The 16,719-nt window shown below is 39.6% G+C and overlaps 1 protein-coding gene across 1 annotated transcript; it reads left to right on the top strand.

The window, feature by feature from the left end:
* The first annotated feature begins 2,417 nt into the window (after positions 1-2,417).
* On the top strand, positions 2,418-13,416 carry LOC129245809 (uncharacterized). The gene is made up of 7 exons (XM_054884205.1): positions 2,418-2,700; positions 10,752-10,873; positions 10,948-11,688; positions 11,844-12,056; positions 12,149-12,559; positions 12,615-12,777; positions 12,927-13,416. The coding sequence occupies exons 1-7, from the start codon at positions 2,418-2,420 to the stop codon at positions 13,400-13,402; spliced, it is 2,409 nt and encodes an 802-aa protein (XP_054740180.1). The 3' UTR covers positions 13,403-13,416.
* The last annotated feature ends 3,303 nt before the right edge of the window (positions 13,417-16,719 follow it).

Consider the following 16,719-nt stretch of genomic DNA (forward strand, 5'->3'; position numbering starts at 1 on the left):
TATACGATGGAGTCAAATCATAGGGTTTGCTGATGACATTACAATCGTGATCATTGCTAAATTCCTTAACCAGGCTCAAGCAATCTGCAATCAAGCGATCGAAATCACAAAAGATTGGCCGCGCAATAGTGGCTTATACCTTGCAAACTATAAAACGGAAGCAGTTCTTATCAGTGGCGGAAAAGTAGTTGAGAGAGCTAACCTTACAGTAGGTGGCCAAGCACTCGAGTCTAAGCTGTACATCAAATATCTTGGAGTAATTATTGACCACAGGTTGAGCTTTAAGCCGCACCTAACATACGCCAGCGATAAAACAGCGAAGGTTGTAACTGCATTAATTCGTATTATGATAAATAGGAGATGCCCTAAGCAGGCTTCTAGAAAGCTTCTGTACCGGTCTTGGTCGAAACAACAAACTCCAGCTCCTACATGCAAAGCATTAAATCGGCATTTCGCACAGTGCTGGTGGATGATGTGGTAATCCTCGCGAGTATGCTACCGGTTAAGCTGAACGCTTTCGAATTCGCCGAAATAAAAAACCACCGAGCAGATCCAGCACAGCTGACTAAAGATTCAAGTACTCAATGGACATGGGTACTTTAAATAATATCCTAAATTTAAACATGAAGACGACCCGTACTGTACTTTTTGTAACAATCTAGTAGGAGATGTAGAGCATGTTTTATTTATCTGCCCTCGTTCTGAGCTTGAAAGAGAAGAATTGAATAATAGGGTTGGGAAGCCAATAATTGTTAGTAATCTAATAGATATTATGCTTGACTCAGAAGAGCATTGGTCGGCTGTCAGTAATATGACAAGAATAGTAATTATCAAACTGCAACGCGCTGAACAACAGCGCAGATCGTCATGAAGAGGCAATGGGCCGCACCCCCACCCGTGAAGTAATACTTAACGGTTGTTCCGTGGGTAGGAAACGGGGCTGGGGTAGGCTTCCAGTGGGTGAGTTGAAGACAAGTCTCACACTTCTCGGCTTTTAATGCTTTTTACCACAAAAAATGCATACATACATTCAGATAAAATCCTCATTCCAATTCTAATTAATACACTTCAGGACATAGGTATCATAAATGAACATATATAAGTATTTTATTCATACCGGCATATGCACATACATATATATTCACATCCCTAACTATATGCATATGTACATATATGTATGTTGTATATGCACACATCAATGCCCAAAGGTATTTAAAAAATTCTGCATATCATACCTAAGCAAAACAGGGAGAAAATAAACCTAGCATAACTGCACACATTTTTACATATATGTACATAAGTAAATGTACATACCTACATACATACATACAAACACACTCATATGCACATTTTCGCCAACATTCTTACGTCACAAACAACCGCCGCTACATTACTAAACAAGGCAAAGCCACAACATTTTTACGCGTTTCCTTTTTAAACTCATTCTCAATCGATTTCAAATTCACCTTCCACCAACATATCAAGCCAAAAAGCTTACGAGTATGCTAACGGTTAGCAGCTCTATGCCAAAACGCCCAGCAACTGGTGCTATTGTGTATCTGTTGGCTGCGCACAACTACTTGCTGCGCAACACAAAACTAAAACTAAAACGAAAACGAAGCACGAGGTATTGAACTGAAAGCTGTAGCAGGAGCGAGCAGCGCCTGTGCAAAAGGCTTTTTCCACCACCATCGCTCGAAATACACGTACGCTGGCTCTCACACAACGCCATACGAATTTTTGCGTGTGTGTGTGTGTATTTTGTAGCAACACCATTGCAGGCAGTTACGAGGTAGAGCATCGAGCTTCGTATGAAAATGGAAAAGTATACGATGATATCCCTCCTGCGCGCACATTCATATATTCATACATACAATGTAGTATGCATGTACACGCTATAGGTACATTCATATACACTAAAATTACAAGGAGAAGCTGTAGTGTGTATGGTAGTCAGACAGGAGGGATTATTGGGTACTGAGGTGGGTTGAGTTGACTTAACTTGGGTTGGGATGGCAATCTAGAATGAATTTGTATGTTCTTTTAGTATCGTTGTTGTAGGTCTGAGTTGTTGTGGATTTTGTGCTGATAAGGACGCATACATACAAACACACACTCGCACCTATTCAAACGAATTTTATATGCATTTGTATTCATGTATGGGCGTATTTCGTGATTGTGTTGGTGGCAGTGCGGCAGCAATCGATATCTCGACATGGAGTTGCCAGTCGTACTTTAGCTTTCAAACGGTGCATGTTGTAGTTTACCGACAAATAGTAGTTATTAGGCAGACTTTTTTGCACTAGAAAACTGTTTGCGGCAGCGTATTGATTTTTCTCTGCACTGGTGTTTATGATTTGTTTAGTAATACTTATACATACATAAATAAAAAGGTGCATATTTACTTTACTGCCAAAATGACAACACCTGAGATTGTTGTCAAAACGGAAGTGGATTTTGATTTCATAGCCAATTATACCGGAGATAATGACACGCAGAATTCGCAAAGTTCACAAAGTGGTAGGTGTAATTCCAAGGCGGCTTGCAACATCGGCGTACAACATAGTGGTGCACAGCTGGAAGCAGCACGGCAACACCATGGCGACCAAGAAATGCAAATCGATGGTGATAAAGATGATGCGAAACTGATAAAATTGTTGAAAGAGTTCGATTTGGAGATATTATATACAACGCTGAAGTGTAAGTTTCCTCTTGGATATGAAGGCAAGCAAAAAAATATGTACATAGAAAGAATAATAAATGTATGCAATGAAAATTCTCTACACAAAGTAAAAGAGCTAACATCCAAAATTAGTATGTGTGGAGGTATTAGCAAGAGCGCAGCGCATAGTTGCATAAACATTTGTTCATACATACTACATACCTACTTACATATGCATGATATTTGCTGATAATATACATACTTGTCTATGTATATATGTACACACACATGCACAATGTACACACTGCACATACCTATTTGCATACATACTTGACATGCCTAAATACCAGGTTGTTCAATAAGTTTTTCGGTTCGGTAAGAGAGGGCGTTGCTACTAGCCTAAATTTGGTTTGTTATGTTGGTACACTCCTCATATGAACGTATCCGAAGTTTCATTTCAATCTGTCAATTCATTCTTTGATTTTGGTTGAAAGGGTATAAGGACTCTTCGCCAGAAATTGTAGAAAAAATACTATGTATCGTATAGGAAAATCGTCGGTATTTGGCCTGAAGTATTGAGTTTCTGAAAGCTGTGCGCACAATGGGTGCCGTATTCGCTAACAATGGAACAAAAACACATTCGAATGTGACTTTCTCAGCAACATTTAGTGCATTTTAGAATAGGGTAAAGTGGATCTTGTGCGTCCATTCATCACTATGTATGAGACGGAAAGAGTGGTGTGAACCGGGTTCTGCGGCTCCGAAACAAGTTCTTGTCCAGAAATCGACAAAGAAGGAGTTAGCGTCAGTTGTTTGGGACGCGAAAGGAATTTTGTTTGTGGATTATTTGCAAACTGGTAAAAAAAATAAATTCTGAATATTATTGTAACTTTTAGACCAATTGCAGGAAAAAGTTCGTGAAAAAAGACCCAGTTTGCAAAAGAATAAAATCCTTTTTCAACAGGACAATGCACCGTATCACTTTGACAATGGCGAAAATCCATGAATTAAAGTTCGAATTGTTGGAGCATCCACCGTATTCACCAGATTCGATCCTTAGCGATTTCCATCTGTTTCCGGACAAAAAAAAAACTTCATGCATGGAGAGCGCTTTTCATCAAATGATGAGGTCATAACAGCCTAAAGCGTATTTTGCAGCCCTTCCATATTTTCACTTCAGGGATGGAATTCATAAATTGGAATCTCATTGGAACAAGTGTATTTATGCGCAGGGAGACTATACTGAATAATAAAATGCATATCAAACCATAAAATTGTGTGTTTCTTATCGAACCGCAAAGCTTATTGAACAACCTAGTATGTATGTACGTATATAAATATGTTAGCAAGCACGTATATGTAGGTATGCTTGCAAAAGTATCAACAGCTCTTCATTCTTGCACATAAACATACATACACACAAATCTATGTACATAAATCTGTATGCGGACATTTTTCCATGCTCACTCGCCTATCCCAAACCAAACTATACCATATGTACGAGTATATGCATGTATACTTATGCGGCTAAACAACCGTTTTTTCGCCTTTAGAGCAAGCAAGAAAAACATGCATCCCAGCAACAATAATAAATCGTACGTAAAAATTCGAAACAACATTGCGGGCATACATACCTAAATATCTACGCGCAAAGAAATATATGTACATACACAATGTAGGTGTGTAGCGACATATTGTATGTACATTGCTTTTTTTTTATTCGACCTTCTGGCTGTTCTACTAGTATATACTCGTATTATATAGGCACATATGTATGTGTATCTATTTATAATACATCTGTAAGTATGCATGTTTGAAAGCCTCCTTGTTTATTAAAACACAAAAAAAATCCCTCAAGCTCTTTTTTCCACTTTTTGTACATATTTGCTCGTGTGTTGCCTTTGATTTTGCCTTTGGCTTACGATAGCCAGCCAACTAACCAACCAGCCACCCCAGTGCGGCCCACAAATACATTCTTACTTTCGCATGCACATTTGTATATGCTATAAATATGTTTGTGCTTTTTGTTATTCTCTGCGCCGGCGTTGGTGTGTTGCGTCGCTCACCATATGAAGTTGGCTAAGTGTGTTAGTGTGTGCTCCCAAGCCGCTTAACAATCAAGCGGTTTCGCATAATAGCTACACGAGTGCCTCTACAGTATATGGGTTGTACATATTCATATGTACATAGGTACTTATGTGAGTTGCAAAGGGCAGTGCTTGCAAGCGTTATCTGTTATACACTCAGATGACGAGAGAACTTTAGTGTGCGCATGCCAGCCTTTTTGTTTATCAACAAAGCCGGTTTTTGATAGTTGGTTTTCATTTTGTTTCTTTGCATGCAACAGGGCAATATGTTGAGGAAACATGTTGCGAAAGTCAAATTGAAGCAATAAACTTTATTTTTGCAAGCCTCCGAAGTGATATTTATTTGAGAAATGACCGCCACCAGAGGGGATGCAAAGGGTGAGTCGTGTCAGAATCAGGAATTAAAGGCTAAATTAAAAAAAAAATTACAAATGTCGAAAGTTAATTTAATAGCTATAACAAAGCAGACAAGAGCCGATTTAGTTTTTTTTTTAATTATTTGCTCTGCATGTTGACCGCAACGTCAGGTACACTCTTGGATTCTGGCCTCCGTAATACGTGCCTCTGCCTGGAGAAGTGATGTCGGGGTGTCATTAACCTCGCGAAATATATTTTCTTTTAGTGCTGAGATGGTCGCCGGGCTTGTTCCATAGACTTTACTTTTCATATAACTCCAGACAAAAAAGTTCATAGGTGTGAAATCGAGCGACCTGGATGGTCGGGATATTTCACCGAAACAGCTTATCAGTAGTGAGTTCTGCCCTTTAGGTTACCAATCAGGAATCACTTCAAAAGATGGTGTTTCCCATAGCTCCGACATCATCTTGCAGAAATTTTTGGGCAAACTGTATTTAAGTACTTAAATTTAAAGCCTAGTTCTGTCACCCGACATCCTCTTTGAGGCCGTCGGAGACGAATGGGTTGGTGCGTGACTACAATACGGTGGTGCTAGAGTTTGAATCCCTTTGTGGGCACGAAACACCCAAATTATAAAAAATATTTTTTGCTAATAGCATTCGAGTGTATTTCTGCCATAAAAAAGCTCCACTTAAAAATTGCATGAAACTGTAAGTCGCTCCATTCCTGGAACAACACTATTAATTGGTGGAGAAGCTCGACCAAACAATCAAAGAGGATATAAGCGCTATTTATATACATACAAATGTATGCAATTTAAGGTTAAATTTATACACATAATTTCAGATTAATTTGTTTGTTTGTAATGGTGTCCAAGACTTTAGTATTTTCGGGATATTTGCTTTTAATTATTGTTTTAAAATAATGTAATTTCGCTTGTACGTCCACTTTTTAAAAAGCTAGTTAAAGAAGCTAAATTTTTTTTCAACTAATAATAAACATCAATCAAATTTGAATCAAGTCCCAAGTTAAAAAAGTGGATGGAAACTATTTTGTAAGTTAATTTAAAAACTAATATGACTTTTTTAGCTACAAGAAGGTATTCTAAGCATAATTTAAGGGGTCCCGGTGGTCTAGAATTCAACAAAAAATCGATGATTTTTTGATATTTCGAAAGTATAGGCTTTTAAGAATGTACTGTCAATCTTTTGGAAGGATATTCCCAGTATTTTCGAATCTACAGCCGTTTAAGCAGGAAGAGTCAGATGCGTCTCGCTGCGGCATCAATGGAAAATATCCACTCTCAAAACTTTGAACTTTTTCGGCCAAGTGTTGTCAAAAAAAAAACTATTCAACCAAATCGTCTGAAATTTTCCTATGTTGTTCACAACATGACCGTTCTAGAATCATATTATTATTCAATTATTTCGTTTTTTTTTATTAAAAAACTAAAAAACAACCCGAGTTTTTAGAGTATCAAATTCAAAACCTCGTCATTTTTTCAATTTTTTTTTTTATTCCACATAGTACGGGAGAAAGCTATAGTCATACTGCTTAATAATTTTTTTGGTTTTTGTGTTTCAGATAAATAGAAGAGCCAAAATGGGCAACACCGTCCAGGTTCAATTTTTCGGGAGGGTCAACTTCAATGCCATTTTTATAATTATTAAAACCCAAAAATTGTTGTTTTCCTTCTTGTATGTAAAAGAAGTTAAACCAAAAATTTTAAAAAAATTAGATATCGTTTTTAATTTTTTTATAGTAAAACAATTATTGAAAAAAACCTTACATTTTCGAGGCCTAGACCGCAGGGACCCCTTAATTGAATAGATTCAGCGTGAAGCCCAACAGAATAACACATCGATTCCAAACACTTAATTTACAGAATAGAAAAACGGCGGGTGACCATTTTTAGTGGAACAGTCTTTATCCATCCTATTTTTTTTTTTTAGCCTGCTTATGCTATTCGTCCGTAGCAGATGTCTCTTAAGTATCTAGGACGTCTTTTCTGGGAATCCTTTTAAAAGTACTATCGAATCAAATAACCTTTTGCATATTCAGATTAAAGCCTGATTACATTTAAAATTAAATAAATAATTGGCTTGTACGCTTCTGTCAGATGTATGGTCATATCGCTGTTCTTACCTTATTCTTTGCAATCGGGATGTAGGTGTTGTAGTTATGTGACTTTAGACCGGTGCTATCCATGGCTCCTGGGCTAGAGCCACTTCATAGCCGACTCCCTCTATGTTGAGCAGGAGCTCGGCTGAGGCGTTCTTACTTTTTTGGAGGTTTATCTGAAGGAACTTCAGCATCTGGGCTCAGTACCTTCTCGGGGTTAGATACTTCCTCCAGCTAACCCTTCTCCACTTCCGAGATCCTTTTCCACCTCTCCCGCAGCGAGCGTGTTGTGGTTGTCGTCTGCCGGGTTGCGCATTTTGAGGCGAAGGTGCACGCTACCAACTCCCCAAGCCATCCTCCCGAATCGTGCGTAAAGAAGGTCCTCTGTCGGCTTATTGATCTGGATAATATAGTCTCGGCCTCCATCAGCAGTTGCTGGTTTTGCCACTCCCAACACTTTCCAGTCGTCTGTCGGCGCGTCCGTGTTTTGTCTCTGTAGTAGTCGCAGTGCATTTGCCAGTTTTACTACTCGCGGAATGAAAGCTTTGAATTCGGTAGTGAGCGATTGCAGCTGCAATATACAATTTCAAGTGATGCTCCCTCCCACAGGCCTTGAAGCGTTTTTACAGCTTCCTTTAGCCATGTGAGCGTGAGGTCATCCTTGCATTTTATAATTTTGACGCCGCTGAACCACCCTGCTCCGTCAAATGCTGTCATGGGTGCGTTCGGCTCTGCGTCCATTTTCGTAAATAGGATTTCCAGTAGCTTCATTTCCACTATCTTCCACCGTTCCTGCGACATTCGCCCCAGCTGATCACTACGGTCGGTGAGTGCCACGATTAGGTGTTTCTTGTCCATTTCACTGGCCGCTGCCGCTGCTTTCGACGTCGTAGGTCATTCCTCGTATCCGTTTTCCGGTTTAGCTATCTCGTGCCTATGCTTCTGCTTTTTCAATGGCACTGAGGTCTCGCAATCCGAAGAACGCTGTTTTTGCATGGCCTTATACAGGGCTTTGGCCTTCAGCTTCCCCTTATCGGGCTTGATCCTTGGTCTGTTTTGCTATCTAAAGCATCACCATTGGACCCAGCCGGAGAACGCAGAAGTGCTTCTTCCTCAGCTATATTTGTGCTCCCGACGCTTTCATGGTCCGAGTCTTCGTGGACAATGGCACCTCCGCGATGAAGAGCGTTATGCGTGTGCTTGGCAGTAGATTTGCGACCACTGTAACCTGCTCCCATTACAGTGGAAGTTTTGTCACTTATGTTAATGATTCTATCTGTATTCATCTTTTTCGTACGACCACCTGCTCGACGAGACGAGCGCAGTGGTCTATTTAAGTGGAGGGAAATTCAAACGGCCCCTCACGGCAGCGCCCCATGCCGTGGCAAGGCCACAGTTATTTCCTAAGACGGTCCGGTATTAGGAAGGCGCCGTTTAAATACAGCCAGTCTGGTGAACCCTCTGGTTGCAAACCATCCAATGAGTACGGTGTCGCGTAACACCCTGTATTAGGGGGTAGGCGAAGAGAAGAATACTGGAATGACAGGGGTTTCGGAATGACAGAGAGATCTTCGCATGGTGATTGGATGGCCACAAAATACACCGCAAAGCAGGTTGGATGACTAGCCAATCCCCATAAGGAGCTTCCCTCTTAGATCGTGTTGGGTTTGTCCCCATGATATGGGGGTTAGACCACTACTTAAGCGTCATCCCCGCGGCAAGGAGACCAACTTGATGAGGGACTCCAAACTTAGCTGGAAATTAAACGTCGAAGAACGGGTAAGGAAAGCAGAAATTGCTTTATATACCTGTAAACGTAGAAGAAGATGGGGTCTTCAACCAAAGTATACATTATGGTTGTATTGGGGAAGCTTGTAGGCTAGTAATCGCAGATTTCTCTTTTAAGGGCAATATCATTATTCTCTCGGAATCCAGGCCTGCAATCCAGGCACTGGATTCAGCTACAACAACCTCTTTGGTGGTGGAACATAGTAGGCATAGCCCTTCCGCTTTCGAGGGTATCGAACAACTGTTTGGCTTAGATCTCAACAACCTAATAAGGTTCATGCTGAAAATAACTGGTAAACAAGTTGGTAACGAGGATGTGGCAACAAAATGGTGCGGAAGCGCTAGTTGGATTCTGGATGAATCACCGCTCTAACCAACCATATCCACGTAGACCTTTTGCCATTTGTTAAAAAATACCTCGTGATAAATCGGACCAACTTTACGGAAGGCTCATCCACAGCTCAGTTCCAAATTTTTATTCGTACGAATATAAAGTGGCTTTAGCTACGGAGGAATAACATCACAGCACTGTGAAATCTAAAAAATAAATTCATGCATCAGCTCCTTTAGTTTTGCAACTCTTTACAAAACTAGGAGGTTTATTTCTTGCTCGATCTAAACAACATCTGTGGTTATCTCGTAACTAAAAATTAAGAATATAGCAGTTATGGCAGCAAATACGAATGCAATACGACAGCAATAGGCTATGCAGAAACACTCTTTGCAGCAAAACGACATCCCAAACTCCTTTTTCTTCGTATTGCTTTGCATTTGCAGAGGCAGCTTCAATTTACGTAGTTAAAGTACAGCCGAAGCAAATGAAATGAAAACGCTTAATCGGACAATTAGCCATACATGGACTTCTTCGTCGAATCGATTCCAATTTATTTTTTTCGGAAGCAATGCACTTCAAATGAAAATAAGCAGCGTCAAGTCGACGATGACGTACAAACAATAAGGAGGGTCATTTAGAATTAATAAAATTTATATAAATATGTATATCAACCACAGAGACAGCAAACATATCTTCTCTTACATAATTATAATATTATATTCGGCCGCCGTAGCCGAATGGGTTGGTGCGTGACTACCATTCGGAATTCACAGAGAGAACGTAGGTTCGAATCACGGTGAAACACCAAAATTAAGGAAAACATTTTTCTAATAGCGGTCGGCCCTCGACAGGCAATGGTAAACCTCCGAGTGTATTTCTGCCATGAAAAAGCTCCTCATAAAAATATCTGCCGTTCGGAGTCGGCTTGAAACTGTAGGTCCCTCCATATGTGGAACAACATCAACACGCACACGACAAATAGGAGGAGGAGCTCGGCCAAAACACCCAAAAAGGGTGTACGCGCCAATTATATATATATATAATTATTATATAACACGAAAATAAACCCAATAGGATCGTAAATACATACAGTCAAGAAATATTTTTGCGTTGTCACCTAGCGGGTCCAACTAACCCATTCCCAGGCATGCTTACAACAATTCGGAGCATTTGTTTCGCAATCGATGAATGAAATAAAAGCAAGGAAACAAACAAACTTTGCCATAATATTTATTATTAAATTATTACACTTTGCTTGAAAAAGAAACTTATTTTGTGATGCTCGGTGCACATAACTACATAAAGTATAATACTTAAGATGGGCTGAAAAAATGGACACACGCTTCCTTTGAGCAAAATATTTTAGAAATAATTGTTTTCTCATAATCTACCCATCTCACAGTGAACGATGTCACCTTTCGCAGCCTAAAATATCTCGCTGTTGACGACATTAATACCGCCTTACGGCATGTAGGCTATCGTGCCGAGTTCCGTGAAAAGCTTTTTGCCTGGCGGAAAGAAAAGGTGTTTTGAATGTTTTCTGTATCTTTATTTGGAACAAAAATACCCATTTGTTTTTGTATGTTTTTTTGCGACAGTTCCCGACTTCAGACAACAGCAGCGCACAGTTAGTGGCCTCCCAGCAGCAGATTACAGCGATAAATGTGCCAAATAAAACAACACCCACTTCCGTTGTAGCACCAGCAATTTCTATACAATCACTACAACAACAACTACTAACGCCGAGCAGCTTGCAAACAATCATAACCAATCCCACAAACAACAATGCCATACCAACACTCACCGTTACACCCACCAACGCTGTCGCCTCAACGGTTACTGCAGGAATGACAACCACAGCAACAACAGGTTCAGCAACCATTATCAAACGCAACACAGCACAAGCTGAGGATTTTCTGAGCCTGTTGCCAGGCGTAAGTGGCACGACAGCTCGTATGACCAATAATATGCCAGCTGTTGTATTAGAGCCGAACTTAGATTTGCGCAGCGCATTCAGTTTCATGCCACAAACTGCCAAACTGTCACCTAAACGACGCTCAATGGCAACGGCAACGGGATCGACAGCAACAGCAACACCACCAATAGCGACTGCAACAGCAATGGCGGCAAGAGCTTCTACAAAAACCATAAATGCCGAGCAGCATTTGATGTTGGAGGCGCATGCCAGCGTTGACGGTGGAAGCGGTGGTAGCAATCGCAATGGTAGTGGAAGTGGCGGCAACAGTAGTAGCAATAACGAGGTGGACGGTTGCAGAGGCGGATTCAGCGACAATGGTTATGCGCCAAAGGGACCATTGATTATGAATTGCGCCAAAGTGGTGGGTTGATTTTTAGAAGTGGGTAGGCAGTATAACACTTTAAGTGCCTGGGCGGCCTTTGTGAGTTACTTAATGCCCTTTTAGCTATACATTTTTTGCGCTTGACTATAATTATTAAACATTTTTGGTACTATTTTCAATACTTTCATTTATAGGATACAGTTAAGGTGTTGCAAAGCTCCCATATCGGCCAACGCATTAAGCAGTTTTACAACAAAAATGGCTATCTTGAGAATCACCAACGCAATGAAATTGTACGTCTCATTGTCTCCGATGTGATGCGTCAGGGCGAGTCCCTGAGCCCGAAAGACTTGCGCGCGATTTTGAGTGACATCATAAACCTATTCCCCAATGAGCAGGCAGCAGCGGTAAGTATGTGCAAACGGATGTATATGTGTAAAAATGTACAATTATTTGTGCTTGAAAAACGCTACTACTCCCGTACCCGTTATGAATGTAGGATTACTACTTTATTTATCGAGGCGGCAAAGGCAACCCGCTGGGCCGTCTCTACCAACGATACTCCAATGAGAATGTTAAGCGTCGGCGTATGATACGTCTCAGCGATGATGAGGATTGTACCTACGATGTAGACATGACACACCAGATGAGCACCAACAGCAACTTAATGGACGATGATGATACCATGTCAACGTATCCACAAGATTTGCCAGGACAAGTGCCACGCGTCGACGAGATGACCGCGCTCGCACTGAAGCAACTGCTGACTACGGATCATTTTAGTTGGGAAGAGGTGTGCGATAAGTGGATACAAACTTGGGCACTGCGGCAGAAGGAAATGCAGCAGAGTGGTTTGGCAGAGCTGCTGTCCAACTGGTCAAAGTTGGCAGATCCGCGTGCAGCAGAGCTGGTATGTACGAAAGGGATGAATGAGGTGGTAGATACTAAAACCGATACGCTTGCAGTATAAAATCGACTTTCGCCATGTTTACCCGGACAAAGAAAATCTATTGGTAGCTAAATGGGACGAGTATATGAAGAAGGTGACACAGCAATTCGACAAGAAACTCAACCAGGATGATATTAAAAAGTTGTACAAGTATTGTAAAATGGGCATGGCCAGCAAAGGTGGGTGAAAGATTGTGATGAAGGAAATACAAAGAGAAAATTAAATTTTATAAATTAAGCAGTTTTTGAGTTATAATTTTATGCATGCATATATGTATATTTTAAATTTAGTATTTTCATAAAAGATGGTATCCAATTCCTAATTTCAGATGAGAAAGATTTCATCTACGCCGTTGGTCTCACTGCACTATTACCCTGTACCAGTCGTTTCAAGGATAACTATGGTAAACTGAGCATACGCGCCAATTTGACTGACAGCATCGATTCGTTTGTGATGCGTCTCAATACACTTGAGTCTTATGAATCTCGTTTGGATATGTACAACCGTAAATATGGACCTGTCAACAGGACCATCCATCCCTTCTTGGTCGTCATCATGCCCAACGAATGCACCATTTCGAAAATTTACGTGGCATTGGAAAATCACTTCTACTGCATGCAATCTTTCTTGCAAGCACTCGATTTATGTTATAAAATTTATCACACTTGTGGTTTAAAGTATCCAACGATGTGCGAGAATGTGTGGACATTCATACAACGGTACTTTTATGACATGACTGTCCCATGGGAGGCGAGAAATGCGAATTTGGTCTCATTGATGGTGTCGCTGACCATGCGAAATTGAGTTCTGGGCATGGAGAAGAGAGGGGAGTTGAGAAATGATTAATTATAAATACACACATGGCATTTGTAGATAATAATTTTATGTGACTTTAGAAATAAATGCAATTTATTTGGAACCAGAGTAGTGTATTGTGGAAGGTGTTTGTATATCACTAAAATTTGAGTTCGATAGTTTTAATCTATCCGTTCATTACAGTCATTGTTAGAATCTGCTGAAATAAAAGTTACATTCGACTGAAATGGAGGGAAACGAAAGTATCATTCATACATAAAGCAGGCAGGCCCTCACACACTAATAATAAAGACTTGAGACCTATCAGTCTCATGTTTTTCCTTCTCAAAATTTTAGAAAGGATTGTCGATAAGTATCTACAGGGCGTCATAACAATCAGCAGGTTCTCCGCAGCACAACACACCTACAGAAACTACTTTACACTCGCTTGTCGGGATCGTGGAAAAGAGCCTGGCAGAAAAAAAGTTTACTCTGGTAGCTTTTGCAGACATTGTCGGATGCTTTAACGAGTGCTCTAGAAGATTTTGGAGTCGAATGTTGCTACTCTGATCAAGCCTATACTTGTCAGAAGAAAGGCAACTGCAAGGTTAGGCAACTCATTAAGAAGCAGACATGTCTGCAGAGGTACTGCTCAGGGAGGGATCCTCTCCCCGCTCCTCTGATTTTCGCAGTGAGCTCTTTGCTGCTGACCCTAATGTGAGGTGGTTGCCAAATCGTCAGCGTAAGCTGGGAGGACAAGTTAAGGGCAAGTATCCAAAGACGCTCATGGATATTTTGCGCTCTAACATGGCCACGTCTTCTAACTGGACAGAGAGTAGGGGACTCGGTATATGCCCCGATAAAATTGAATTAATTTTTTGCCGACAGTCTACCTGCTAATATTCAAGGATGAGGATATTCCTTTAAAGGAGAATGTTAAACACTTCGGAGTCATATTAGACAGGAAGTTTACGTGCAAATCTAATATTGAGAATAGGGTTTAAAAGGCCAATATTGCATTGCACAAATAGAAAAAAGCTGTCCGCCCTCTGAACTACAGCAGCGTCTACTAGGCTTAACCATAAGGAGGCAACTGTGTACCTTAACAAACACGTCGTGGAACAGGAAGAAACAGCAGCCTTAGATGGGAGTAGAGCAATATTGTTAGGAAAATACCATTTTGACGCAGAAAAATACCAAACGCAGACTCTTGTATACAGTGGGGGACTAACCTAGTCAGACGCCCAGGACGGCATAATTGAATGAGGCCTTCTTAGTGCAAAAAGATTTTGATTAATTTCAAATATGTCTGCCTAAGTATTTTTACATAATTATATTTATTTGCTTTAGATCTTATAATTGACGTTTGAGTTTGAATTAGACTTTAATAAACAGTTGGAATAATAAAAAAAGTAAGTGGAATTTTTCAAAAAACATGCAATAGAATTAAAAAATTATATTTATTTACAAATATTTATGGTATGCAAGTACGTAAGAATGTAAAAATGAAAGCTTAAGACATATGTATATACGAGTACATTAATTCATATTCAGCTTTGCTGTGTCTTAATTATTATAGTACAATAATTTGGATCTAGCAACGGTTTACAGTGGCTTCTAAATTGCGAGATAAACTCTCAATCTTCTGCAAGGCTTCACAATGGAGCCTTTTTGTGTAAAAGGAAGATCCAAAAATTCATTCTATGCAATATCTGCATAAACTCAGTTGTCTTATAGGGCAAAAAGCTGAAAAGCAATATACATATATTTCCATAAGTACATACATATGTAAATATGTACATAGTCTCATGCTGAAAGTGAATTTTATTGACTTCAACTTTCTTTATATAGCCGAACTTTATGTCTGACCTCAATACCAAGCACCCTAATCTCATTTGAATGCGCTCAAACATTAAACTGAGTTTTGATAAAATGTTTGTATTTACGACGCAGACGCTCTAATATATTTATATTAATATAATATATGTACATATACTCTATGATTTCTATTTAACTAACTCACATTTACTATTTACGCACTTCCACTGCCGCTCTCAACAAAGCTTTCTTTGCTGCTTTTTATTTGCTCGCAAGTGAGGCAACGAAGGCTGCCGAGTTAAAAGTTTTTCTTGAGCTCATATGCCTTTGGTTATGTTGAGGAACTATGCTCCATATGTATAGTATTTATAAGTATATTTGTTATTTGCATTGCGGTTGTAGCACAAATATGGCATGCAATGCCACTTACAACAAGCTCCAGCCCATTTTTAGCGAATGTCTATGCATTACTGAGAGGTTGGTTGGTTGGAGTACAGTTTTGTTTTTTTTGCCTTTGCATATACTTCAACACTTTTGCACTTTCGCCTTTTTTATATAATTTTTGTGCTTTCTCTGTTGTTGTTGTTATTTGCCATATTGTCATCAGCCTCGTCGACTGCACTTTTTAGCGGCACGCAAACTTTTTCTCAACGTTGAAAGCGAATGGATAGCACCTGCTATAAAATTCTTCGGCACTGCTTCTTTGATAGCAAACTTTACAATTTTTTTGTTTTGCACTTTTTGTTTTTTCTTTGTTGTGCAGCGCCTTCTCTTTCATGCTGCACTTGCGCTCACTTTTGTGCTTTTGCTTTTATTACTAACATTTGCTGCCCTTTTAATTCATATTTTCCTTTATTGTTGTTTTACTTTTTTCCTGTGAACTTTTGTTCAAAGTTTACAATATTTCTGTTCCTTGCTTAACTTTTCGCATATTTGCTCGCTTTCTGTGTTTCTGTTTAATTTTTTTATTGTTTTTGGTTTGCTGTTTTTATATTTTTTTTTTTGCTATGTTGTTGCTTGTTGCACTGTTTGAACTTTGTTTTTGTTTGTCTGTTTGTAGCGTCGAACTGTAAAGATGACTCGCTTTGTTTGTTCTGCACTTAAAAACTTACAATTGAATTCAAGGCAGCAAACTATTCTTGACATATTATTTTCTCTTATATTGCTATTGTCGTTAGTTACTTTGCTCTTTCATTTAGCTGGACTTTTCAGTTAAGTGTTTGCTATTGAAATGCGATATGTGAGTATGAGTTTGCTTAGATTTTCCATTGATGCATTTTCATTTCGACGGTAAGTAGATTTTTGAGTCTTAAATAAGGTTGCAGAGAAGCATTGAAAAATGAAAGGATAAGAAGGTAGGTTGGTGGAAAGGTTTCTGACTGCCTGCCACTGAGAAATATTGCACGCTTAGGCTAAAAATAAAGATACATTTTAATATTGTCTCCTCCCTTTTGTTTGTATATTCTCGGAGTCTGACGACATAGCAAATTCGAAAGGCGCAATCTCTT

Source organism: Anastrepha obliqua, chromosome 4 (genome assembly GCF_027943255.1).
Source record: "Anastrepha obliqua isolate idAnaObli1 chromosome 4, idAnaObli1_1.0, whole genome shotgun sequence".
Classification (NCBI taxonomy): domain Eukaryota; kingdom Metazoa; phylum Arthropoda; class Insecta; order Diptera; family Tephritidae; genus Anastrepha; species Anastrepha obliqua.

Coding starts and splice junctions, on each gene's coding strand:
- LOC129245809 (XM_054884205.1), top strand. CDS start 2,418: ATGACAACACCTGAGATTGTTGTCAAAACGGAAGTGGATTTTGATTTC. Junction 2,701..10,751: donor ATTATATACAACGCTGAAGT/GTAAGTTTCCTC, acceptor CCCATCTCACAG/TGAACGATGTCACCTTTCGC. Junction 12,778..12,926: donor AATGGGCATGGCCAGCAAAG/GTGGGTGAAAGA, acceptor TCCTAATTTCAG/ATGAGAAAGATTTCATCTAC.